Below are 26,859 nucleotides of genomic sequence, written 5' to 3'. Positions count from 1 at the left end.
ACATTATACAAACCAACGTATCCGGCAATTTTATCAAAAATTTAGATAATTTATTTTTTTACTGTATATTCGATTACAAGTTGTTTATAAGTTGTTTATTTACCTTGAGGAGCTGGATTGACTGGATGATGTGGAACTTGCAGTTTTTCTGCGACGACGAATCTCTTTTACAATTTTCCACGTGACTACGTCCTTGAATTCTTTGATGTTACGTTTAAGAACAAACTCGCTCGTTTTTTGACTTGTCTTGGCTTGTACCGGACTCTGATACGAAAGTCGCAACTCTAAAGGAAAACAAATTATGTGTAAAAATTTTATGTGTAAATTGATGTTAGCAACATTTTTTGTTTCATATTTAGTAGCAACGAGAATAAATCCCTCTTAGAAACATCTAAAAATGTGAGTTAGTGAATATATTTATTGAGTTTCTGATCATTTTTGCAAAAGTGATATACCATAACAATCAAACGTATAAATATCAAAATTATTTTACCTGGTTGGGTTTCAACTACAACAGTGTCGGATGCAAGACCGTCACCGACGTTGTTGAACGGACGAACATTTACTTGATACGAAGTGTTGGGTTGCAGGTCATCCAGATCGGCCTCCGTGGCCTTTAACATAACAAATAACATTGTTGAATGCAAGACACAACAATTTTTGCACCAACTTACATCTTTGGGTAGCTGCAGGGTTTTCACTGTACCGGGTCGACTCCAGTAAGTCACTTTGTAACCTTCCACTGGTGCACCCTCATCTGCAGGTAACCACGTGGTGTGGACAACTTGCGGGGCAACCAAATCAGCCTCGAAATCACCAACGACATTCGGCGGCGCTAAAAGTAAAATTAAAACATGCAAAATGCATTTACAAGGAGATGGGCTCATCACATCATAATGGTATGATAAACTCAATCTAACCCATAATGTCATGTCTTAAATGCCGTTTTGAATGGTTTTAATTTCAACTTACTAGCTTCGTTGTCGATAGTCACGTGACAGCAGTCGTTGTCGCCGATCTTGTCTCGTCCTTTCACGTCTTGGAGATGAACTTTGAAAACACGTGACTCCCCGCTCGGATCATTGATAAGCGGGATGTGGATGTTGCGTTCCGCTTCACCGGGTTTGAATTTTAGTTTTCCTAAAACGACAAAGAAATTTTAGTAAAGTGTTGCCAGTGCTTTCCGTCCATTTTAAGTTGTGGCACACTAACACGACACATTATTGTTTACGATACATTTGAACATTGGTTTGCAGTACACCAAAACAATCATTTATATGTGACCATGAGTCTGGTTTTCGTAGCAAACAAGATCATAACGAAGTTCTAACATTTTTTGACACAATTGGAAAACTACACGTTATATGTGTCGCGGCAAAGTGGCGAAGAACCACTACACTAAGCAATTGGAAAAAGGCTAAAAATTGTATAAGTTTTTGGGCAACATTGCCGGTCTTCCACAGTGGGTGAGGTAAAGTAATAAAAGCATTTAACGTTCCAGCCATAGTAGTGGTAAAAGTTAATTGAAGGAAATCCGCCCAATCGTCCAGACCCTTTAATCTTGAATTAAGTTTAATGCGACCATAACACATAACAGAAAATCGCAACCAAACATGGTTCAGTTTTAATGCCTCAAGACGACCGTAAGTACACACTGTTGGTGGTCAAGTGGTTAAACACCAGTTCGGCAGTTTTGCCAATTGACAAACCACATCTCACTGTAAACCGCAAAAAAATGCGACCAAAATTTTACAAAACATGGCCCACGGCGAATTTATAAATAACCTAGAACGGAACTACTAACCACACGCACATCTTTGTTTCGATGTAATGTTAGCGACAAAAACAAAACGTGCGTAGGTACGATTACCTTTTTCGGCGTCATAATGTTGACCGAAAAGTGCGTCATCATCCTCTGTATACCACGTGACTTCAGCTGGGAAATCGTATCCGAGTTTCCTGACAACAGCGACAAGAGCCTCTCCTTCTTCGCTGCTGCATGTCACGTCATGTGACCTCATTTCAATCATTCCTTCCCCTACAGCAAGAAAGTGCAATATTTGTATGTTAAGAGCAGTGGTTCTCAAATTTTTTTGTCTTGCGGCACACTAAGAAACTATACTTATTTTCGCGGCATCCCTGCAAACAAATAACACAAAAAGTGAATATTTTTTTATTTTGCCTCAATGCGACGGGTGAGACTGTTTTTGGCAGCAAATCAAATTAATGCGAGGTTCCAGTGTTGACGTACAAACTCGCATTTCGTCATCAAGCTCCAAAAGCCTCTGTCGTTTATTGCTTTTAATTTCTGTCAAAGCAGAAAACCCGTATTCGCACTGCCACGAAGATGCAAATGACAAGATTATTTTGATGGCCTTGGCACTGATTACTGGATACGATCTTAAAGTAGACAGCCAAAACTCGTCTAAGCTCTTTTGCGAAAACGTTGATTGGAGATATGGGTCGTTACGCAAATCGATGAGCTGCTCTTCCTCTTCTGTAGAACAGTCATTTGCTGCATTAGTTGCAAACGGATTGATTACCCACTTATAATCGTTTACTGCAAACTCTGGAAAGTAGTGTTGAATTGCCAGCTGAAGTCCAGTTAATGTTTGCAAAATTTCCGGGATAATGTTCTTTTTCAGTGAAGATGTATTTACAGCGGGATTTTTCCTCTTCCTTTTGAGATTTTAATTTTCCATAAAATCATTTTTTCATCTAGTGATTTTAATTTTGATGTTAACGTAATTATATTTTCTGTTGGACCTTGGAGACTTGAGTTCAAATTGTTCAGTTTGTCGAACAAGTCAGAAAGAAACAAGACTTTCAGCCACCAAAGGTCGTCTTGAAAATAACTTTTTTTCATTCTTCACGAACCTTATAAAAGCGAGCAGGTGAGGTTTCCCAGCTCTGTCAGTTGATTCGTCAACTTGTAGAGCCCGTAATTCATCTATTTGGCCCACGAAGTGTTCACAAACTTGGTCTTTTAAATCGGTCTTTTATTTATCTTGAAATCGTGTTATTTGACAATGGAACTCGACGAACTTGATCTGCCGCTTCTGATCCAAGCATAGTTTCGACAACAATCGCTAACGCTGGTGCAGTAACTGATTCTGCGCCTGTGTGCGCCTTTTTTACGTTTGGCCAACAAGTGAGCCACCTTGTAACTTGCAATCAACCCTTTTTCCGGGAGCTTCAGATGGCCATCTATTCGCTTAGCTTGCTTGTTAGTTTGCGACACCAGGTTTAATAGGCTTTCGGTTTATCCTTTAATGTCGGATGATTCTGTTTCAAGTGTCTGCTGAGCTTACTTGGGACCAGCGACTGATTAGATAAGGCTGTGTTACATACAATACAATATGGAAGCCGATGATCCTAAGGCCCAGAAGCAATAAAACCGTACTGCACGTAATCTTCCATGTATTTACGCTTGCATCGTTGCTGAGCTGGCTCTTTCTGTTTAGATAATTCAGCCTTTTCTTAATATTTTTCCATGGCAAATTTTTGAGCAGAACTGATACTCATTGCAACACAACTGACATATAACTGAGTTAATCACATAAACGAAGGCAATTGTTTGCTTTCAATACTAACTATAGGTTTTGATTATTATTGATATGCCATGCTAACACTATGAGGCAAAACGTCTGATCTAAACAACATTATATTTCTGTACTGAACAGGCAAAATTAGATCTCGTAAACAATAAACGATGTTTAAATGAGATTCGAAGTTGAAAGTTTCGCGGCACACTTGGAGAGCTCTCGCGGCACACAGTTTGAGAATCACTGGTTTAGAATCTAACCAATCCTAAACCATATGCCCAACAATTGCTTTAAAGTAAACCGGTACAGACGCAGTCCTCACGCCGAAATTGGTACATATTTGTAGGTTATTTTAATTGGAATACATACCAAGATCGTGTATAATTTTCGTGGTGCAAATTGCGTCATCGGCAAGTTTCGCATGAGCGCCCACTGGTGGCTCGAGCGCCACCGAAACGGTTTCTTCAGGATTTTCAAGTGGAAGTTGTGGAAGATTGATGTCAACAACTCCATGATCATCACCGTCTTCCAAAGTTGCTTCACCTAATAATAACAATTGTTAAATTGAACGACAGGCAGTTAAGGTTTTATGTAAGTTTTTAAAGAGAAATGTTTACAACTTGCGGCTTCTCAGCTTACTTGAGTTTAATTAGACTTGAATTAGGAAAAAAAGGCCCCAAACTATTTTGAAGTCTCCAACCGATAAAGGTAACATCGATTGCTCATCGACTCTTTTATTAAGATAAAATGTAGGCCCCAAGAAAAAGTTCTCATGTGTTATGTAGTTACTCAAGTTACAAATAAATAAACAAAACAAGTTGTTCTTGTATTCGAACCTGTAACTCCGATGTAAACAGAATCAGGACTTTCCGGTATTATCTTCCATGGCACGATCACCCGACCTTGTGTGGTCTGAGTGCGGACAATTTTCAAGAGAACCTTGCGCTCACTCTGTAGTGTTTCGTGCTGGGAGTCGTCGAACGTTATAAGCGCCGGTGCTTTAAATAGAAAACAGGCTTTAAATAGAAAACAATTACCATCTAGAAAAGTGACTACCTAACTTTATATATTACATTTTCCAGTGCTGTAAAGATTTCATAAGAATAAGAGAGTATTTTTTGGCGAATTTAATAATATTACTTCCACAAAATTTCTTAAAACCGTTTTTAAAACCACGTCAAACCAAAAACATTTTTATCTAATTAGGTAATTTCGTGCAAAAATAACTTTATTACAACAAAAAAGATTAAACAGTATTTATTTTGCCATAAGTATATGTCCGCGTGAAATATTAAACTCGTACCAATATCGTTCTTCACTGTGACATCACACATGTCGATGTCACCCAGAACAGCTTCGCTCGATTTAGGAGGGGCAAGAGTGACGACAAAGTTTTCCTCCGAAGCTTCTCGTGGTTGCTGTGGCAACTTAACCTTGATATGCGACACGTCGTCCCCATCTTCGAAGGTCTCAATACCAGACAAGTTGTGATATGGAGATTCTAAGTCACCACTGTTCGATTTCCAAGGTACGCGAATTTTACCTGAAATCATTTAGTTTTAAGATAATTTTCAGCGGATATGTAAACAATCTTCCTCGTGTGCTTAAAACACGCTCCCTAACCAAACAAAAAGTTGGGCATTTAATATCAGCGAAAAAAATTCGAAGTAAGTTTTTGTCAGTTGGTAAAAAGTCATGATAAATATGCATGCATCGGTTAAGCGCACCATAATGGTGATATCTAAATTTCAAGCCTATGAAACAAGTCCAGTTTTTCCCTTATCTTTGCTAGTAATCCGAACATTTACAGCAGATTGAAGTTAGTTACCTTCTGTTCTGGCAGTTCGAACCACGGGAATTTTCACGATCTCGTCAGATTGGTTCACTTCAAACGTTTTCTCGGGGAAAGCAACTTTCCCTGGTATGACGTCATTAATCACTGTCACCGCACACTCGGTGTCGCCAGCAAGCCTAGCACCTCCGGTAGGTTCACCGAGAACAACACTGTAAATATAATGGTGTCAGTGCACACAATTTCTTGGATGTGAAAAAACGGTGAGATCCAACATACCTGAAAGTTTCAATCTCCGCATCTTGTGGTTTGCTGGGAGTTTCAATTTCTATGTGACTTTCTTCTTCGCCATCTTTGAAAGTTTCTTGACCATGCAAGTCCTAAGAAATGCATAGAGTACAAATATTTACCCAAGTAGTATTTACACAAGTAAGCGCATATTATAAGCATCAACTGTGGAACATAGACAAACCAATCCCTTGTGATTTCAACGATAACAAATGTCATTATCACTTACATTGTAACGAGATTTGGTAGCGGCGTTCTCGATGCTCCATGGCACCACCACGCGGCCACGTTTTCCGGTTTTTCGCGTCATGGTGATGACGATTTTGCCATTGCTCTGTTTCTGCTGCATCACACAATCGGTAAATCCGATCTCCCCGTGAACTAATGTTATAATGTTGGAATTATTTTCGGTGTACAAAGATTTAACGGTTCAAAGGTTAGTAAATAAGTTCTTTCACCATGAAGTTTTTTAGGACAGACTTTCTAATAAAAAAGGATGCAATTTGTTCACCACTTGTTGCAAACGCAATGAAACTTGCCAAACTCAAAACCATGTCTACAGAGCATAATGTAGCGCAAAATGTGTACGGTTTCTACCACACAATGAATCATGCATAATCCGTGCTTACAGCAACGTCTTTACGGTAGCAAAGTGCAAATACTTTTGGCAAAACACAAAACAAACATGTTTACATAGTAACGGATGACCTAACATATAATGGTTTGATTTCACAAAAAAAAATACAAAACTACTTTTTATCGGACTTGCTGCTTCTAAGTTCTAATCAGAAAACTTTGCACATCAACTTACCGTTTTCGGGCACCAGAACGGCAGTAGTCTGCTGTACGTCGATGATTTGCGACATTTCTGCGTGCACACAAGCAACATGCAAGTACAAAATGTGTAAAAACGCAAGCAAAAACCAACAGACCGTGACCCCACAGCACAAAATAACTACATGACGTAACGCAATGACGTAAACCCAGCAAAACAACATTTCATACAAAACACGTGACCACACCCACCTTGCACGTGATCTATCATAACTTGGGCTTTACAAATCGCACCAAGTTTAGCACCCCCGCGTACCGTTCCCAAGGCAACATGGAAAAACATGACGTCACCAGATGGGTCGTTAACAATGGGAATGATGATTTCTTTGCTATAAAATTAAAAACAGCACAAATATAAACAAGGCAAACATTTTTGTTGGATCAGTGTATGTTTTGTCTTAAATAATCTAAAATGTCTTAAAACGATAAATCAAAGTTTTATTGTTTATAGTTGCGAAGAAAGCTTGTCAAAGTAAAATCAGGAGAATCGTGTAAACCAGGGGTCGGCAACCTTTTTTGCACTGCGGACCGGTTTGAAACTGAAATTTTTATCACGGACCGGCCTTCAAAAAACACAAATGTTCAGCACTGAAAACTAATTACAGTTATTACAACTGTGATTCAATGTGAATTTTAGGCAGGTATGCGGCCCGGTAACAAACGATTCACGGACCGGTACCGAGCCGCGGCCCGGTGCTTGCCGACCACTGGTATAAACTATCTCATGTATGTTTTCTTAAAAAAAGTTTACTAAAGCAAATGTTACCTGTCTTCGCCCTCATCGAATGTGAGCATTCCCTTTCCAGCCCGGTAATGCTTTCCACGCACTGCAGTATCGTCTTGTGCTTCCCATGAGACATGACACGCATGATTACATGAGCCTGAACGCACAACCACGATACGAACGTCACCATCTGTACCAAAGGCTTCAATCGCTTCGTTTTCAAGTTCAACAGTTCCACCATCTAAAAAGTCATAAATTTTGTAATATCTCACCAAGTATTGCCGTGGTTCTACTCACGCATAAATTAGCTTAGGTTGTGCATTATGCATTGGCAGCAGTTTAGATTCAGTTCTTTGTCTTACCGACATCGTTGTTAATGGTAACCTTCGTGGAAATCGGATCACCCAACGTGGCACCAGCACCCGATACTGGGGTTAGAAGTGTGACGTCAATTGCTGTAATGTCATCATCCTGTGGTTTTGTCGACAGCGGGATTTCTAGTTCTTTTTCATCATCACCTTCTTCAAAGTTCAACTAAAAGAGAGTAGATTATTTAATTTTTTAAGTGAACAGAAATTTTAAAGAAACTCTTTCCCGTTACCATGTTAAACTGCTTAATTTGTTTACAAGAGCCAGCAAACCAAATGGTCTACAGCGAATTTCGATTCGAAGTTCGAAAAAAACTCACCACTCCTTCCAAGTTGTCGTAATCATCAGTTTGTTGTGTTGTAGGGACAGCTGTGGCACTTGGTGAAAGGAGTGTTTTTTCAACAAACCAAGGCACTTGTGCTTCTCCCTTGCGCCCATTCTTGCGAAGCACCACAATTTTAAGCACTCCGTCACTCTGATTGACTCTTTGCTGTCTCGATGCCATTTCGAATTTACCGGCACCTTGACAAAACATTTTTGACCGTGGAAGCCTAAATTGTTCATATTGTTCACACCAAACACTCGAAATACAGTAATCAAGGACAAATCTCACTTTTGTATGCAAGAACATGATTTTTCACTCAAATAGTTTTCAACAACAGCAAAAATATATTTGTTGTGTATTTTTATGTGCCAATGATACTAAGCAAAGACTTTTCGTCGTTAAAGCTTTAATTAATAGATTCACAACACACCTGCTACATTGTCAATATAAACTGTAGTTCTTTCGTTGGCACCCAACTCTGCCGGCCCTGTAATTTCACCAAGTTCCACAGTAAAAGTCGATCGACCGCCATTTGAATCGTTCATTATAGGAATGAGGATATCCTTCTTATTTTCGCCAGGTTCAAAACTTAGCACGCCCTCTCCTCCGATGTAATTAGCGCAGTCGACAGCTGATCCATCTACAACACAATCGAATTAAGAGTTGTACAAGTCGTAAACCCCGAGGCATTGAGTTGTACGTTGTTGGGTTCTGTCATTCGACGTAAACAACAACTATTGAGAGTGATTATACTGAACAATATCAAACCCTCCAACAAAAAGCATGGTCATTGACGATCATTGTTTATCATGACAATAAATAACTGAGAATGAAAAATATTTTTCAAATGACAGAATCAGTCAAAAAATTCAAATGGAATATAAGCTTATATATTTTCGCCTAACTGGTATCAACAACAACTAGTTTTACCCTATCTGTGGATTTGTATCTATTCACCTTTTGTTTTGTATTCGACTGCAGCTGGTCTGCCCTTGGGTCCATCCCTGACCACAGGCAGAAGGAAAGTATCCACATCACCGCGTATCTCATATTCACATTTGACAAAGGTGATTTCACATCTCAGATCATTTTCCAGATTCATGTTAGCTCTGTAGGGCTCATCTAACTCTCCCCTGCCCTCTGGCGGTAGCAACATAAAGACAAAACTGAAAAAAAAACACGTTTTAGGGACGTTAAAAGTTCAAACTGATACTTATTTGATCCTATATAAATTGATATTTACCTTTCCCTGTCTTCATCAGTGTCAGGAGGAAATGGAATAGTGACGTCAGCAGTGGGTTGTCCGTCATCGAACTCCACTGAACCGTGAAGATCGTGCATGGATGACGGCGGGGATGTTTCATGAGCAGGAAGCACCTGAATTTCGTTACAGATTACAAATTACTATCTCTTAAAAATATTTGTATATTGGGTGATAAAACTGTTTCAAAAGGCTTTGGGCGCATTATCACAACAAACTTACTCTCCAAGGCAAAGAAACTGCACCCTTAGTGCCACCGTCTCTTATAACCTTTATAACGTCGCGTCCATCACTCTGTTTGAAGTAGTAGTTGTGCTTCTCAAGATGGAATTTTCCTGGTACTGCAAATATAAAGTTGTTACCCAAACCGTTTTACTTAGTAAACGCACTGGTTTATACTTATGTCGTTGTCGATGGAGGCAGTACATTGTTGATGTTCGCCTAATGTGGCTCTTCCACTGGTCGGTTGTTCAAGGACCACTGCAAATTGGTCCATTGTATATTGCTGCACATGTGGCGGAAGTTTTATGGTGATGTCTGAAAAAGTAAAACATAGATGCATCGAACATTCGTGAAGGATTAACATATTTTACAAATGATCCAAACCTTTGCACGTGTCACCGTCAGCGAACACCAGAGTGCCTGTCGCTCCCTCGTATCTCGACTTGGGCTTGCCGGGGATACCTCTAACTTGCCATGCCAATGTCACCAGGCCCGACGCGTCCTCGGATCTTTGCACGGGGATCTGGAGCGAACCACGTGACTGCTGACATGTGACACTTGGCTCCTCGAAGGACACTTTCGCTGGCACTTGATGAAACAGAAAAATTAAAAACTTGCAACTACAGCTAATCAAATCGGTCTGTGTAGTCACGTCACTAACCTATGTCATTCTGTAGCACAACATGAGCCTCGTAAACATTAAGGGAAGCACCGCCGGTGGGTTCACCCAGACAGAGTTTGAAAGCCACCTCGTCCTCATCGAAGTATTCAACTCGTTTCGGCATCGGGACAATGATCTTTCGCAAGACCTCGCCATCGCCAAATATGAGATTCCCGTCAGCGGGTAGATAATGAATTCCACCTAAAATCAGAGACGATTATCATTTCAGGTTGACATAAACTTGCAAAAGTGATTAGCATATGTACCACACTATAAACTTGCAAAATTGTGCCTAGAAACAAGGCGGCCATGGCCTTACCAACTGCAGTAACGTCTCTTGTGTACCAAGGCACCGCCACAGTTCCATCTGCACCAGAACTTCTGTGCACAGGAATAACGAGTTGACCCTCGCTACACATGAAGTTGTACTTGGGACTGGCGAATCCCAACATTCCTGGATCTGTGTAAACATAAGTTACAGTTAAAAAACATGAAATTCAAGGTTAACAATTTTTGACGAACCTTTGTCTCGTATTACGGTGACCATCGTAGTTGGCACAGCAAATGTGACTCTGTCGTAAGGGTCGACCAACTCAACACGGAAGTTCGATTCACGGTGCGCCATCTCGCGACAGACTACGAGTTCTATGCTGGCCTCGTGATCGCCATCATCGAAAGTGATGGTGCCTATGCAAAAACCAAAATAATATCATCAAATAGCATTTTAAATTGAGGACTTTGGAAAAAATCAATTAAATTAAGAATGCAATTGCACATAAGAATGGATAAATCGTCATTTAAAGCTCTTACTTGGTGATACATGTACACTAAATAATACATCTTTGTGTGGATCCAGCAGATTGCATTGTTAATTCACCATTTTGTGTATTTTATATGCATTAACCGATAAAAACTTATATACCTGATCCCCAGTCAATTAGTGTGTCGTCGTAAGGCATGTCTTGCTGGACCGCCTTCTGTTGTACGGCGTGCTTATCCGATGAAGATGTTGACGACAAACTCCTGGGGAATCTTCCATCGGTCGACTCTTCTCCCACCGACTTCGGCTTAATTTGACTTTCATCCGTTCCTGTGATGGGCTGAGTTCTCCATCGCAAAGCAAGCATGCCGTTGGCATTGGAACGACGAACCGGAATAAAACTAGATCCTTGTGATTGCCGGAAGAGGTAGCGCTTACGAAGGAACTCCACCACAGTTTCTACGCAGCAAGTAACTTATTTTATATACTTGTACTTATTAATAAACATTAAAGTTACATTTGTGATATTTGATTTCAGTCAATTTCACCATGTTTTATTATAAAATGATTGAAAATAATGGTAAAAATATTGCAACATGCATCATTGAATTCGGCACCCATGCTACAACGCCTTTAGCTTTTTTATGCATGAACAATTGTTGAAAATATGAAAAATTCGTTTATCGTAATAATACATCTGTTAATATTTATTCTTATTTTAGCATGCAAATTACTGGTAATTTACAAGGCATTGTCATCAATTTTCCATTTAAAGATAGTTTCTTTTTGCAAGCATATTTAATTAAATTGCAAATTATTGTTTTTGTAGTGATTGAGTTGACTTTTACGAGCAATGATTCGAATTAAGCACCAAGTTAGTTTGAGTGCTGATCACGTGATCTTTATACCTGTGGGAGCAGCTTGTTCGTAAATCACATGTTGTACTCCTATATACACGGATAAAACACGTTACAACAATAACAAATCCATTCCAAGTCATACCAAAAAAATGAAACAAAATTTTCGTCCGAATCGGGTTAAACATTAAAATATTATAAAAAAGATCTTTTGAAGCATAATTTTAAATTTTATTTCTCCGAATAAGTTCTTGAGGTCCGTTTTGTATTTAATCGACATACAAGGGGTGGACATCCATTTTCTCATGCGTTTTACCGAACTTTTGTCACAAAAACATATTTAGCAAAAAATTTTTAGACCAAGGCAATACAACAACAAATGCAAATTTCAATTTTCCACAACTCACGTGGTACGGGTTCGAGGGTAACTTCTGTGCCTGATACGTCACCAATTTTTCCCATGCCTCTGACGTCAACGATCTTGACTGAAAAAGTTCCTGGCTCGTCATTGGGAGAAGCGAGGACAGGAATAAGAATATTTTTTTCCGTTTCGTTTGGATCAAAAACCAAGTTTCCTAAAAAGTTTGTTAAGCTTGCATGAAAACAAGTTCTTAAATTTCGTTTGCATTGTACCGAGTTTGTTTAATAATGTGTATTTATGTAATAATCTATTCGTAATGTTCGCTACAATCGATACCTGCTCCACCAATGAAGTTTTTCCCATTAATGGCTGTTCCGTCTTCTGTTTTCCATCCGACATAAGTTGAATCTTCAACATTTCCCTTTCGCAAAACCTTCACCTCGACAACTTCGGGGTCACGTAAGTTCATCATGTCCTGGTTCATCTCGATCGTCGGTTCCTCTGCAAAATCAAGTCAAATAGCCGTTTCGTAACCAAAGATGTAATCAAGGTTGTTACTACAAAAAATGAATTTCTAATATCGAATTTTATGTGGGCTTGGAACATAAAAAAAGAATGTAATATTCCACGGACACATAATTTAGGATGAGGCAACATTTGTACTGCAATAGAATCAAATCAAGTAACCTTTCTCTCCAATGATTGTAACAGTTGCTCGTGTGGCTGCTCCCAACACTGCACCACTTTCTGACGGAACCAGTACAAGTACGAAGTCATCTGAAGGAACTCCTTCTAATGCGATTTCTATGTTGGCGCTAACTTGGCCGTCACGGAAAGATAGGAAACCTTCTGCACCTGCAATAAAAAATATTTTATATTTTTAAACTTACAATATAACATTTCCGTGAAATATAGATGATATCTACGTCTCCACGTAAATAACATTACAGTTGAGTTTTTAAGAAGATGTTGTACAATATCGGGCATAAACCACATGTCCATGCGACAAAACGGAAGATTGAAACGCATCAAAAATATTAATGAAATTTTAATTCTATAAAACTATAGTTTGATTTGTGTTTTTTCAACATTGGTGCCATATGAAATAGGACACAAAATATCTTGAAATGGTTTAGAAAATGGGAATAGGAAACTTTTTGTGTAAATAATAATTCGCAATGAGAAACTTTTGTTTTAGGCTACATTAATGCTTTAATATTCTATAAATGATTTGATTCACAATTAAAAACAGTAACCACATGACATACCCGCAAATGGTGATGGCTTGTCGAGAGATTCAATGAGCCACCTAACGGAAATATCACCATCAGTTCCATCAGAACGCAAAACTGGCACCATGCCAAGTTCAGCGCTTGTTTTGAAAATAAACGATGTTTTGCTAAATTCAAAACGTCCAGGTTCTGAAACACAAATTACTTGTTCAAACTTGCAAACATCTTACAACAAAAGTTCAAACTCGTATTGAATGATACCTTAATTTTTAACAAACTACACGATCTATAAAAAACATTCATAAAAAATACGCTATCCACGAAAAATGGGAACCAATTACCTTGACTGCTTATGATGGAAACAGTTGCAACTTTGTTGGTGCCAAGGGAAGTTTTTCCCGCAAGTTCTTCATAACCTGATTGTGATGGATCACTATTGAGCTCAACCGAAAACACCTTGGGCTCTTTAGCTTGTCCGCTCAGTTGAATCTCAACAAACGCTTTTGTCTCTCCCGGTTCGAAAATCAAAACATTCTAAAAAGATTTTAAAAAAATAATAACAAACATAGTTGTGGCGACAAAATCTGTGCAATTAACAGAAGACTATGTAGCGTACGGCCAGTAAATTACAAGCGGACAAACACAGCTTTGGAAAAATGTTCTCACCTCCCCGCCTGCGTAATCGACGCCATCTTTTGCTGTGTCTGGGACAGTTTTCCAAAATACCGCGACTCTACGTTGGAAGCTTCCAGTTCGCAACACCGGTAATTTCACACTGGTTGAGTTGCCGATTACGGGGTAGGAAGCTTTGCTGAACTGGACCACACTGCGTTCTGTAAAATTAAAGAAGTACTCTAGCATGATTTTAGGCCTGCTACAATCGTAAACAAATAGTTTGAAAACATCTTGCTGTTTTTAAACCAGTTTGAGTTCTTAAAGCATATCATTTAAAAGATGTTGATGTTTACAAAAACTTTACCTTCATCTCCGACGATAAACACAGTTGTGTGACGTAATCCAGGTTTTGCTCCTCCCTTAAGTTTGTCGATTTGTATGCTGAACTTTCTGTCTTCTCCGTCATCACCGTAATTCTCACCTTCCAGCAACGGGACTTCGATATTTTCCACAATCTGCAGCAATTGTAACAAGTGTATGTTAGACAGACGTTAAACAATGTGTTGTGTTTAATAACAGCGTCGCACATAAACATGCCTGTTTTGTATGTTTAATTTTAAACCCATTAAATCTGATTCAGTTCGTTTGTTTCATAACAGTGCCACAGATGTGCCGAAATTTTTACTCATTTATCAGTTTATTACCTGATTGTGGGCAAAATTGACGACTCCTTCCCTTCCTTCAAAGTCACGTCCGTTCTTCGCAGTTCCGTCCACTGTGCGCCACCTTGCGGACACATTTCCGTCCATTCCACCCAACCGATGAATGGAAATAATTGCAATACCTTCGCTTTCTTTGAAGGAGAAGGTTGCTTTCGAAAATCCAAGTGTCCCCGCATCTACATTTATAAACAGTATTGGTAAAGTTTAGTTTTGTCGTTAGTGTGGTCAAAAATGGTTTGTAAAGTAAAGTTAATTTCATTCTTTACCCTATGTGTTGGGGTGATAACGTATAAATTTGTCATGTTTATTACGAGTTTGACCTATCAGTTAAACATGACAAATGATTGAAAACACAACGAAATGCTATTGCTTGGTTATGTTGACTTTTTGAAAAAAGTCTGTTTTTGTTGTATTTTGACTTTTTTGAGAAAAACTTGTCGCGTATTATTAGCAAGTTAATTTTACTACTTTAATTAACGTGTTTACATTTTCACATTTGTGATCACCAAGAAACTTACCAATATCGTTGAGAATCACAACTTCGGTTTGCTTGAGGCCGAATCGGATCGGATCGTCCAAACTTTCCTTCCACTCTGCATCAGTCAGTTCCAGATAAACACTCACTTGTGCGTCATGAATACTTCGCGAGTCGAGCGGGAGTTCAATCGAGGTCGAATTTTGTCCATCTTGGAATGTAATCTGTTTGTGGTGTCAAAACAATAGTACATTATACATCAATTCAAATGTATAATGCATTATATATTTTGTCTTTCGGGAGCAGTGTTTATTAGATTGTAACCCACATCTTAAAATGCTTTTTACTCTTTCGTATGTGCGGTTTACAATTGAAGGATTTACATTTTCTTATCTCATTTTTATATCTTATAAGAGCGGCTGATAATCGGAATGAATGCGGTATTGATTTGATTTGGTTTAGAAAAGACGCTTAAACTTACAGCTTCTACTTAGTATCTTTATGTTTTTTTGTAAATATCTGTGATACACGTCCAGAATAATTTATGCGCAAAAACCGTTTTTTTCCATTTGGTTAATATTTAGGTCATGAGCAAAAATATGCGTTTGACGCATTTTTGTTATTCATTATCGTTATTCAAAAATTATTAAAGTGCTGTGCGTCGCTGTGCCCCGGAATAGTCTTGTTCAACTCAGCAATATGTTTGTCTGGGGCAAGTAACAATTCTTACCACTCCATCCTGCCATCCATGTTTCTCGTCATCCGAAGAAGATAAGGAGCTGGAAGATGAAGAGGACAAACTGGATCTTCTGTCCGGAATAGGAGGAGGACCTGCAGCTCTCCACTGTACGAAGCAAGCACCATCCTCGGACGAACGGGCCACGGGAACAACTGCAACCTGTGCAAAAATATGATATAAGTATATATTTACAAACTAAAAGAAGACACAACAAACAAAGATTTGTCAAATAGGTTCATTGGCCAACATAGCTCAAATTAGGACTGTTATTTAAACCAGTGGTCGGCAACCGCCGGTCTGCGGCCCGGAACCGGTCCGCGAGGAGTTTGTTACCGGGCCGTATAGTTTTTCAGGTTAAATGCTATAAAAAAATTGCCCATGTATCCCGGGGATGATAAACTAATTTAAGTGTTTTTATTGCTAAATATTTGTAGTTTTTTGAAGACCGGTCCGCGATATAATTTTAGTTTCAAAAACGGTCCGCAGTAGAAAAAAGTTTGCCGACCCCTGATTTAAACCATATGTATGAAAATTAAAGGTAGAAAGTAATTGCAAAAAGTATTTTATCTTACCTTGGCACTTCGTCTAAACAAGTACTTTGATTTGAGAAACTCGATCGTACACGGTCCAGGAGGTGCCAAACCAGCATGGTGTACGGGCGCTGTAATACAAAACGAAAATATTTCCAGCGTCCCAATTGAAGCCGAAACGAATTGACCGCGAACGGAGCGTGAAAATGCCAAACAAGTTAACTGTGTTTGTGGTGAAAACAAGAGAGTGCTTACTCATCGGTATACAAGTGATTGCCACTTGCGCTGTGTCCGGATTGCCGATTTTTGGACCACTCGGTGTAGATCGGAGTTGGGCGCCAAATACAAGTTGTCCTCTATGATTGGGATCATTGTAAATTGGAACTTCGATTTCCTTCACTGTTTCGTCAGCGTCAAACAAAACGCTAATTGTACCTCCTGTAACACAAATATGTTGTTTCACATTCTTTGAAACAAATGGCAATATGTTACAGTGATTTTAAAGGTTGAAGTTACATTATTGTTGAGTGTCAGAAAATCACGTTTACCTCTGTAATGAATTCCACTGACAGCTGATTGGTCAGTTGTTTCACAGATGACAAACGCTGCACTGCTGGTGTCACCTTTCCTGGATACGAGCAAGGTCGCAAGTCCGACAGTAGCCGAAACTTCAAAGCGAGATTGAGCAAAACTGACAGTTCCGAAATCTGCAAAATTTATGAGTGACACTTATTAACAAATCACAATTTCTAGTCAATAGCTATATCTTGTACACAGCATACCTTCATCAGCAAACACAGTCACAGTGGCTTCGCTCTTTGCTCCAAGTTTAGCACCGCCTGTTGGTTGTTGCAGGACAACAATGAAATTCATGAGCTCACTTGACGGAACATTGCTCAGATCAAGTTCTAGTGATTTGCTGATGTCATTGTTGGCGAATTCCAAAGTTCCATTCATGGCCAGAACCTCTGTAGAAGCAATAATTTGTAAGAACGGTTTGTTTTTGCACAATACAACGATTTTTGATTATTATCACCGGTTCATTACAAATTTCATCATATACATGCCTGGTGGAACATTATTGTCTCCTAATTGACCAACAGCCCATGGTACTGTGATATGTCCATCTGAACCGAGAGATCGGATCACAGCTAGTTTTCCCAATGTTGCTTTTGACCTCATTACAAGATTCGTCTTCGTAAATTCAAACATTCCAGGTTCTGCAAAACATTAACAAAACTTAAATATTACTTGCTTTGTTGCATCGAATGCCAAAGTTAAAATATCGGTCCCAAATCTATAAAGCTCTGTCTCTGTTAAACTCAAATATTGTGGTCAGAAACAGAACTAATTAAAACCAAATGAAAGGGGGAAAAAACTAAACATTAGACATGCTGGTGTAACACAGTTGCAAGCATCCCTGACACTGAGGTCCGAACCCAAAGGGACAAGCCTAATACCTGGCCCGAACTCGAAATTTTAACACTGGTTTGAAATGCAAACGCTTACCATCATCCTCAATGATTGAAACAGTAGCAGTATTGTGGGCAAGTTTGGTTCCATCGCTGGGATCAGTGAGAATGACCCGGAAAGCCCGGCCAGAATCGTCATACACGTCATTGTCGATGATCGGGACTCGAATGTGTGATTCAGTGGCCAGATTCTCAAACGTAACAATGCCCTGGAAAAATAACAAAGTTTTTTTATGAGGTGGTGGTTATGAAAGGTTAATTTTATCAGATGATTAGACAGAATTTTATAATTCAAGCGCATTACTTTTGTTTTAAACAAGTAATTCTTTATCCATCATCAGTAACTTAAAGGTGAGAAGGTAGTTGCGTTTTGTAACCATAAAAGTGGCATTTAGAAGAAGAGAGAAATAGGTTGCATACGCGATAAGGCGATTCCGAGCGGATAACGACGAGCACATAGTTTGAGAATCTACATAAACTGTAGAAACAAGAACAAACAAGGAAAAACTTGCCTCAGAAGATTCGTAATCCTTTCCAGCAATAGCAGTGTCATCTTCAGTGTACCAACGAACTTGTGATTGTCCTTTAGTGCTTCTTGTTCGCATCACAGCAATTTCAGCGATTCCACAGTTTTCTGGAGAAAGTAAAATAGGTTTTTGCCTTATAGCTCAAACTTTATGAAAAAAGTTATTTAACTTAGGTGAACTTAAATTTCCCTTTAGCACCATAGCAGTTGGATATAAACCCCGCGCACATATCACAGTTATACCACTATTGTTGGTAATCATACAACTTCGTAGTGACGTCACGTGATTGGTGGGTGTAGGACGGTGGGCCACAAGTGTTAAAACCTAAACCTGCCAATTTGAAGACCGGCCAAGGCCACACAGGGTGCTAAAGTCATAGCTCCAATCCAAGCGTCATTTCGTGTTTAAAGTTGCTCTATGTAATTTTTTTTGATTTTTTTCTTTCACCCAATTTCATTGTGAATGCAATCAGCTTATTAGCTATTCGTAAACAGTTTAGCTTGATGGCAATAACATCCAGCATATAAATTGACAACTTAATTAGCGAAGGAGACACAGTTACTTCGCCAACCGGCATGCATCTTACATCACAGCGCTAATTACCCATGAATGGATACGCGTCCTTGGGGAATTGAACGAGCGAACATTCCTCATCTCCCAGCACAGTAACCATGCAATGACTGAGATCGAGCGAAGCGCCACCCTTGGGCTCATCCAACATTATATTGAAAGCCTTTTCACTGTCGTCATACAAGATGTCAGGAATCAGTTCAACTTGGACGTGTTGTGTGACCTGTATTAAAAAACAGGAAAACACTTCAAGTTACAGAGACACACTAAGAATCGGTTGTTAAATTTGGTGAGGCTTGTTTTGTTCAATGTTTAAAAAGCATCCTTCTTTAAAAAATTTGATGAAAAAGATTCGATCTTTACCTCTCCGTCTCCAAACTCGACGACGCCCCTTCCTCCAATATAATGTTTGCCACTGATACCAGTGATGTCGCGTGTGAACCAAGTGACGCTCACGTGACCGTCCATTCCGACAGTACGATGAATTGGAATGACAGCAAATCCGTCGTTTTCCTTGAACACGTAACTGGGTTTGGGGAAACCAATAATTCCAGCCTCTGTGTAAAGATTAAATACGTTTTATTTCAAACCAAGGGTACGGATAAAATTGTATGAGACAAACCTTCGTCTTTGATAACAACAACTTTGGTTCTCTTGAGGCCGAGCGCTACTCCTCGTTCCTGTCCATGGAGTTCCACCCAAAACGAAATTTCCTTTCCAGAAAAATCGTGTAGAAGAGGTATTTCAATGTTGGTGAACTCGTTTTCATCGTCAAAGCTAAAATTCAAAATACAACAAACATATCAGTTTCTATCAGGAAGATGGTCAAAAACAATGAGACTTATTCCACTAGAATATAGTTAAGCGTCAAAATGTGACTATGTTCCATTTGTGTTTTTAAACGATCCGCTAAAAGAAAATGATAAACATCCCTAGACCTTTACAATTGTGTCAAATCTTTGTTATGAAATCGTACACTTACTTAATTTCTCCTTCACCCCAGTCTAAACCGGCCGAACCATTTCCAAGTAGTGGTGCTGTTTCATTGACTGTCTCAAACTTTGCAGTGGACGCAAGAGATTGATGTTGTCCATTCATTCCACCACCTCCCGAACCAGCGTTGGCCGCTGCACTTCGCTCACCACCATCAACAACTTCCACTTCGATTGTACTTTCACCATTTTTACCTTGCACCACAAGCCTAAATAAAGACAGGATCAGCATTATGTTGGAGGTCGTTTAAACGAATTAAGGCTAAGCACTTATGTCAGTATGTGTAAACATTATTAAGTTTTGTGTGAAAACATTGTTTAAATCTGTGTAAAAAGCCATATTTTGTTACTAATCATTCAAGTTCAAAGCTACACAACAAAAACGCTTCTTGTTCAAAATACATGATGTATGTTCAAGAAATGCAAGATTATAAAACTAAGCAAGCAAGTGGTTTTGATGACACAAAATGTAAATAAACAGTAAATTAAAGAACTATGTCATAATGAAAAAGTGTGGGACTAGAAAGCCAAGTGTTAACCGTTTTTCAATTTAACATCAATGAACCGCCGTTGGCTACAATACAAATTTCTTCGGTTTGCGTCTAACAACAGAATTTTCGTACGGTTGGTGGTTCTCAATAAACTCGCCACGTTCAAAATTCTGTAACAAAATCGAGAGTCTTACCTTTCGACTGTTTGTCTCTTTCGCACCATCGTTCCTTCTTCCCCTTGACTTAGCACTTCAAAATCGTCATCTTGTGAGGAACCTGACAATGAGAGGTTGTTTATGTTTTTCAGGGTGCTACAGGTTCGTTAAATGTTTGCATGCAAACTCTTACCAGGATAAGTTCGCCACAGAACTTTCGAGCCTCCCTTAACGAACGATCTTCTTACTGGAATCACCGCTACTTTCGCACTTCGTCTTACGAGGTACTTTGCCTTGATGAATTCAATCACGCTACCTGAAATTAAATAAAGGAATCGAAAGCTTTTTGGGTGTCCGAACCAATTTCGTATAAGTAAACGTACATAAAACATGGATGTTTATTCAAAAAAGAATCTATTGTCAAAAATATTGCGTAAAAAAATGATTTGATTGTTTTGACATTAAATTTCAGCCTTTTAGATAAGCAATAATTTTAGCTTATTTACGTGGAAGTGAAATTTCAAAAAGTTGATTGACACTAGTAGATGTTTTATTTGCTTACTTGCACCGATAGCAGGAATAAGTGGAATCATAGCTGGAGTAGTGTATTGAGCTAAACTGCTAAGTTTGTAATTTTTCGCTTCCTCCTTGTCGATGACGTATACACAACACCTCCAGCAGCAGAGAAGGATGAGTCCGATAAGAAGAAAGAGGAGAATACACCACAAGATGATAAGCAGAGAGTAAGCGGGCTTACATCCTACGACCAAAGAAAAAATGATTTAGTAACATACAGGGGTGTAAAAGTTACGTTACATACAAATGTTGACCTAAGTTTTTGGTATGCAGGTGTACAAAAAGTATGTTTATTTTTTCATGAAGGTATGTCTTACGTTTATCTTCCTCGGCATGATACTCAATCCCGCCCGGTTTAACTTGGTATGAATAGTAGAACTTGCAATTGTCGCTCTCGTCAATAGCCGCACACAGAACCTCTCCATTTTCCGGCTTTATGGTTTCTACAAAACATAACACGCCACAAGTTTCAACAAGCTATAATAATTTTACACATCGTAATACAACAATATACAGTTAAGCTAAATCATTTTCTTTGGTATTTCCGTTTCACATTATGGTCGACCACCTTAAAAGTGATGCATCAAGTCGAAATCCAACCGCACGATCCCCAGATAAGTCACATATGAGTCATTGGTGTCGCGCATGTTTAAAAAATATTTGATACCCGCCTACACATTTTTGAAATGACATATTTTACCTTCGCTCATTGAGTTGGTGTCGACCGGCTTTACCGAATATTTCGGACAGTTGATTTCGCAAGTTTGGTTGTAGGGGCCACTGCCGTGCATGATACACTGGATGCAGTTTTGGAACTCGGCACAGGATGGACAATCCTACAAATAGTGGTAGTCAGTTTATCAAATGCTTAAGTAAAGCATAAGTTTGTTATTCAGCATTTAAACCACAACAATATCTACAAAAAGTTACGAAAATAAATTGTTTTCACAGTAGGATAAACAGATTTTTTGGTGACGAGTGACGACTAAACATGTACATTTATCCATATTTTGACAACAATTGATTAATGTGTAGCAGTTACAGATAGATACAGGGTTTACTTAAACATAGCTCACCGTAATACAGTCTCCACACGTCGGACCTCCGAATTTCGAACCAGGGGTGCACACACAGGTTCCGCATTCGCAACGTCCGTTACCGGAGCAAACTAATCCGTCGAGTCCTATACAGGAGTCGTTCCGTTGAGAACAACCACAGTCGCTTCCGGTCCAATCAGGATTGCAGACGCATTCACACGAACAAGATTCAGGGCCCACTTTTGTTGCTCTGCGAAAATAAAAGAAACTCTAAAAATCTGAGTTCACTAATGCTATTTGAGCTACAAAAACAACGAATATATTTTTATTGTAAAACATTTTGTCGTTTAACTTGAAGAGTTACCAAGTTTCGTTTTAATTTTTCCCGTACTATAGTCGTAATTGTTAAAGTTTTGCTGTATAATGTAAGTCCATATCATTTTCTTGTGTTTACTGAACCCACATAACTGGTAACGCCCATGTCATTAAACTGAACTGATAGGACATTATAAGACAATTAGATATAAAAAACAAACAAAAGTTTTATAGCAGTTTGATCAAAATTCAACGTTTATAAGTTGATTTTTTAATGGCAGAACCAGAGACGCTGCATTACACACCGTGTAGGTCTTAAAAATCTCTTTTAGTTTGTTTACATTTCACCAAGCTCGTTTATCCAATTCAATCACAGCCATAAGCCGATTAGCGTTTGCGTTGCTCGAGAAAGTGAAACAAACAAAACTCACATTCCGTTGCCGGAGCAAAGTAATCCGGCTTGCTTTGGACACTCGTCGCACTGGCAGAAATCGCCGTAGATTTTCGACTTCCCGTGCTGGTAGCCCTGGTTGCACTGGCACTGGTCACTTAAGCACCGGCCCCTCCCTGCACAAACAAACACACAATAAGTTGGATCAACTGATAATCTGGAATCCACAGTGGCCAATTTGGCGGGATTTGTCGGAACAATTTATAAATATCAGCTTCACTAGGGCTTTTAGATTTTTTTAAAAATAAAGTATGGCGATGGATATATCACAGTCATATAAAATGGTCTGGGCAGATAAAGTCACATTGTTTAAAACAAGACTTAGGAGAAAAGGCATTGGAAGAAAATTTGTGACAACATTTTTAAATTTCTTTGTTATTGTATAGGATTCTAAGGGCATTACGTTTTATACACTGGATGGAATAAACGAATACAATCTGACTAAAGTTCATCCAGTGAAGCAATGTACAGACCTGAGCATTTGTCGAGCGAACCAGGTTGAACGCATCCAATTGCCACGGTTCGTTGAGCACAGGCCGCGCCCGTCCAACCGGCATCACAAATACAAATTCCGCACGTAAAATCGCCCTGGCCGTTACAAATAGCACTTGCGATCTGCGATATACAAAATCAAGGCTTGTAATTTGGAACCTGAAAGTTTACAAGAAAACATACGGTGGCAACTTTTAAGCGCCGCTATCATGCATTTGCTTGTCGGAATGGGGATTAATTATTAACTTATAACCTGGCGAAGTTCACGTGGTCGTTGCAAGGTTTAGCTCCAAATGATACGGGTAGGATTAAAAAAAAACATAAACAGATTCGTCTTTTCCTAATCTAAATTCCGTCCTGAACCAAATCCCCGTATTCTCTACTTGTAACACAAGAAACTCTATTCACATCAACTGTAGCGGCGCATCCAAATGCAGCAAGAACGGTTGTGTTGATCACCAAGTTGTCGTCATACTGTCTCGTCTTTACTTCGACGTTACCCACGTGACATTCGCCGAATTCAGCGCACGCACCACGGTTGGCAGCAAGCCACAACTTGTAATGGACCTGCACGAAAATGCAAATATTGAATTACAGGTATAGGAGTAAAACTTTCACTAACAACACTATACAACTGAGTTCACATCAGAGTAGTAAGTCAGGTAGGGTTTTTCGGGACTTGAGATATTATAAGCCGGGCCTGATCTGTGCCTGCCTTCACATTAGGTCAATTTTGTGTCACCATTGGACATTTAACTTTTGGGCCTAAATCAGGCTTAACTGCAACGAAATTTCTGATTCGTACCGGGGCTTCTAATTGTGTTATGCAATAGCCATGAAAGTCTTACTTAAATCTTACTGGAAAACAGGCAACAAAACATGACAGCTTACCTCGCTTCCGGATTTTAGATCTTTCACAAGAGTGGAATGTGCAGGAAAAGTGAGTTCGACATTGCTTGGAGTTGTAGCTTGATACCAAGGACAAAGTATATCTGCGTCGGGGTTCGTTGTTACAAGTTCTTGTTTGCCTAAACAAGTAGGAAAACGACATAGTTAAATTAATAAAAAAAGGCAAGTGAAAAAGTAAACTGTCCAAATGAGTTGCATGCAAATTGGAGTTTTATGTATTAATTAAAATCCAATGCCGTGAAAGATAGATGTTGTACCAAATCTTACGTCATAAACGGAAACGACTTTTGGTTTTACAAGACCATTTAGTTACTGAATGTTGATTAGGCAATTACAACCACAGTGACCATCCAGTTTATTGGACAAATCATTATTTTTGTAACGACAATGAACAAATAGACTAAAAATCCAATCCAGCATACGTTTTAAAAAACTTTTGGTAATTTCAGTTGATAAAATATTTCAAAAACCCAGAGCTAGTACACAGACGCAGTATGATATAGGTATAACAGTAATAGGTGTTGATGATTTGTACGTACCGGCGATCTGCAGATAAGCTTCGCGGACAAGATCCACCACATTACTGGAATCTCTCGCCAAAACACCCCAAGTTGAACCGCGGAATACTTCTTCCGACATATGCTGTTGACCAAATTATCAGGTTCGTTAAATCAAGGATAAATATCAAAACAGTTAGATCGGATTTGTACCAGGATTTTATGAGAAGTAGTAAACTTGTCTACTTAAAAAATGATTTTTACGATTGTTTGCTGCGAACGCTTCACATACCCGATATAAATCCTCGTACGTGCTGCCAATGGCAAATATAGGAGTGATTGATTTTTCTTCAAGAGCTCGGACCACTTGATTTACTGTTGGATAATCCTGATCCTCTGCACCTACGTATCTACAGAAAACCCAAAACGTCATTTGTTTTTAGGTAACTACAATGGTGAACATATAATACTAAAATAAATCCATGGGAAAATTGTCCAATGAAAACCATGTGCCGAAATTACTTTTCTTCTATATTGATACAACGTATCATGCATATTGAGTATATTGAGTATAGTAAGGAAAGGTGGCTGACAATTAGTTGTTAAAACCAACTTTAAATGTAAGAAAGGGGCCAAACATACTTAAACAGCATCCATACAATAAGTTAGCAAAATAGTCCTCAAGCAATTTAGAAGACCATGTCAAATTGGTTCATTCTTTTTGCACATTTTTTACCTTCCGTCGTATCCAGTGTGACATTTTCCGTCGTTCGATTTCGAAATACCAGCAAGGTATCCCGACCCATCAGCAGCATAATGGTAAGCTGATTCAGTTGCAATCATCAGTAAGCGAAGTGCGTTACCTCTCCAGCCAATCAGATCCTTGCATTGGATTACCTGCAACATGGCATCGAGCGCGCCCTCTGGTGGATCCAAGTTACCAGAAACGTTTTCGTGGCGGAGAACCTCTTGAAAATGCGCCACATCAGTTGTCAGGTTGACCACGTTCTTAAAGAGAAACGGCGAATCCGTGACCGTCCCATAAGGATGACGTAACCTGAAAAAAGTAATTTGCTATTTCAAGTGTTCCAATTCGTAAACCTCAACTGGTGTTGAATGCTTATAAATTAAATGGGTTTTAATACGTTGTGCTCACGTTTGGAAATTAGGAAGTAAATATATTGAGGTATTTAACTTGGCAGAAAGCAAGTCACAAGATGCATAATCATAACATTGTTTTTATCAATCATATAAAGTTCGATGTTTAAAGTGTCAATGCAGAAAAATGTTTGAAAAAGATACTGACGATGCCTATTACTTTGGCAAAAATATATAAATCTAAACATAAAAAACGGTGGATGACTTCAGACTTTTTAAAGTTTTCAGTCTGCAGAACAAGGAGTACGTATTTTGAGATATGAGTATTTAGAATTAGTTTTGATAAGAAGAAAATGGATTCGGCCGATCAATACATATCACAACCCATTAATTAAAATTCCTGCGGTTATAGACAGAAGTGCTCAAGCACGTCAGTGTAACACATTCCGAACGCAGTGAAGAAAAAAGCCGCAAATGCATCGTTTGCAACCGGACTACTAAATCATTTGCAGTTGTTTCCCTGGCTTTCATACTAACTTGTATTGAGTCATTTGCGTCATGGGACTTTGGACTTTGTCGACAAATTTTCCAAATCCAAGTTTAACACTTCCGGTTCCTCCCTTTGTTAAATCTTGCAGCGTCTTCACTGTAAATAATTCCGCAATATTTAATATGTACTGGAGCACTATGAGACAAAAACAATCCATGGCAATATTCACCATTGTTTTTTTGTCATTTATTGTATATGTTAGATATTGGTTGAAAATAAAAGAAAGTTAAAAAAACATGCCTGGCCACAACACTATATTCATTAGATACTGAGTTGGCCAGAAGCTTTCGAAATTTACAGAAAAGTCAAGTAAGAACGGGTATGGAGCCTTTAAGTCGACTTTATTTTGGTAGTATTACAAACATAATACAAGTTAATTTTGTTTGCATCCCGGCATGCCATTCTCCTTTAACAG

General features: G+C 38.9%; 1 protein-coding gene across 1 annotated transcript in view; it reads right to left on the bottom strand.

Moving 5' to 3' along the window:
• LOC145205217 (uncharacterized) overlaps window positions 1–26,859 on the bottom strand; it is a 51,772-nt gene that overhangs the window by 21,490 nt on the left and 3,423 nt on the right. The window contains exons 6-65 of the mRNA XM_080077888.1: window positions 26,432–26,540; window positions 25,533–25,853; window positions 25,089–25,206; window positions 24,839–24,941; window positions 24,282–24,418; window positions 23,799–23,957; window positions 23,372–23,513; window positions 22,879–23,014; window positions 22,172–22,382; window positions 21,796–21,931; window positions 21,413–21,538; window positions 21,082–21,279; window positions 20,713–20,835; window positions 20,559–20,640; window positions 19,864–20,082; window positions 19,504–19,658; window positions 19,245–19,438; window positions 18,915–19,104; window positions 18,297–18,418; window positions 17,822–17,993; window positions 17,380–17,532; window positions 17,095–17,280; window positions 16,861–17,019; window positions 16,568–16,750; window positions 16,355–16,443; window positions 15,774–15,941; window positions 15,087–15,267; window positions 14,551–14,744; window positions 14,211–14,361; window positions 13,898–14,064; window positions 13,573–13,765; window positions 13,268–13,420; window positions 12,687–12,854; window positions 12,336–12,500; window positions 12,046–12,213; window positions 10,944–11,240; window positions 10,544–10,708; window positions 10,341–10,481; window positions 10,022–10,222; window positions 9,745–9,948; window positions 9,538–9,675; window positions 9,361–9,479; window positions 9,121–9,254; window positions 8,835–9,043; window positions 8,308–8,517; window positions 7,872–8,074; window positions 7,546–7,717; window positions 7,226–7,424; window positions 6,652–6,788; window positions 5,855–6,006; window positions 5,617–5,717; window positions 5,374–5,549; window positions 4,849–5,088; window positions 4,382–4,543; window positions 3,915–4,088; window positions 1,871–2,038; window positions 973–1,140; window positions 675–835; window positions 494–614; window positions 104–284 (exon numbers count right to left, since the gene is read on the bottom strand). Of these exons, the coding sequence (XP_079934014.1) occupies window positions 104–284; window positions 494–614; window positions 675–835; window positions 973–1,140; window positions 1,871–2,038; window positions 3,915–4,088; window positions 4,382–4,543; window positions 4,849–5,088; window positions 5,374–5,549; window positions 5,617–5,717; window positions 5,855–6,006; window positions 6,652–6,788; window positions 7,226–7,424; window positions 7,546–7,717; window positions 7,872–8,074; window positions 8,308–8,517; window positions 8,835–9,043; window positions 9,121–9,254; window positions 9,361–9,479; window positions 9,538–9,675; window positions 9,745–9,948; window positions 10,022–10,222; window positions 10,341–10,481; window positions 10,544–10,708; window positions 10,944–11,240; window positions 12,046–12,213; window positions 12,336–12,500; window positions 12,687–12,854; window positions 13,268–13,420; window positions 13,573–13,765; window positions 13,898–14,064; window positions 14,211–14,361; window positions 14,551–14,744; window positions 15,087–15,267; window positions 15,774–15,941; window positions 16,355–16,443; window positions 16,568–16,750; window positions 16,861–17,019; window positions 17,095–17,280; window positions 17,380–17,532; window positions 17,822–17,993; window positions 18,297–18,418; window positions 18,915–19,104; window positions 19,245–19,438; window positions 19,504–19,658; window positions 19,864–20,082; window positions 20,559–20,640; window positions 20,713–20,835; window positions 21,082–21,279; window positions 21,413–21,538; window positions 21,796–21,931; window positions 22,172–22,382; window positions 22,879–23,014; window positions 23,372–23,513; window positions 23,799–23,957; window positions 24,282–24,418; window positions 24,839–24,941; window positions 25,089–25,206; window positions 25,533–25,853; window positions 26,432–26,540 (9,964 nt within the window). The remainder of the gene's footprint in view (window positions 1–103; window positions 285–493; window positions 615–674; window positions 836–972; window positions 1,141–1,870; window positions 2,039–3,914; window positions 4,089–4,381; window positions 4,544–4,848; window positions 5,089–5,373; window positions 5,550–5,616; window positions 5,718–5,854; window positions 6,007–6,651; window positions 6,789–7,225; window positions 7,425–7,545; window positions 7,718–7,871; window positions 8,075–8,307; window positions 8,518–8,834; window positions 9,044–9,120; window positions 9,255–9,360; window positions 9,480–9,537; window positions 9,676–9,744; window positions 9,949–10,021; window positions 10,223–10,340; window positions 10,482–10,543; window positions 10,709–10,943; window positions 11,241–12,045; window positions 12,214–12,335; window positions 12,501–12,686; window positions 12,855–13,267; window positions 13,421–13,572; window positions 13,766–13,897; window positions 14,065–14,210; window positions 14,362–14,550; window positions 14,745–15,086; window positions 15,268–15,773; window positions 15,942–16,354; window positions 16,444–16,567; window positions 16,751–16,860; window positions 17,020–17,094; window positions 17,281–17,379; window positions 17,533–17,821; window positions 17,994–18,296; window positions 18,419–18,914; window positions 19,105–19,244; window positions 19,439–19,503; window positions 19,659–19,863; window positions 20,083–20,558; window positions 20,641–20,712; window positions 20,836–21,081; window positions 21,280–21,412; window positions 21,539–21,795; window positions 21,932–22,171; window positions 22,383–22,878; window positions 23,015–23,371; window positions 23,514–23,798; window positions 23,958–24,281; window positions 24,419–24,838; window positions 24,942–25,088; window positions 25,207–25,532; window positions 25,854–26,431; window positions 26,541–26,859) is intronic.

Source organism: Phallusia mammillata, chromosome 8, assembly GCF_965637545.1.
Source record: "Phallusia mammillata chromosome 8, kaPhaMamm4.hap1.1, whole genome shotgun sequence".
In the NCBI taxonomy this organism is placed as follows: Eukaryota; Metazoa; Chordata; class Ascidiacea; order Phlebobranchia; family Ascidiidae; genus Phallusia; species Phallusia mammillata.
Note: the sequence above shows the minus strand (reverse complement) of the source record. Positions and strands in the feature narration are given on the sequence as shown.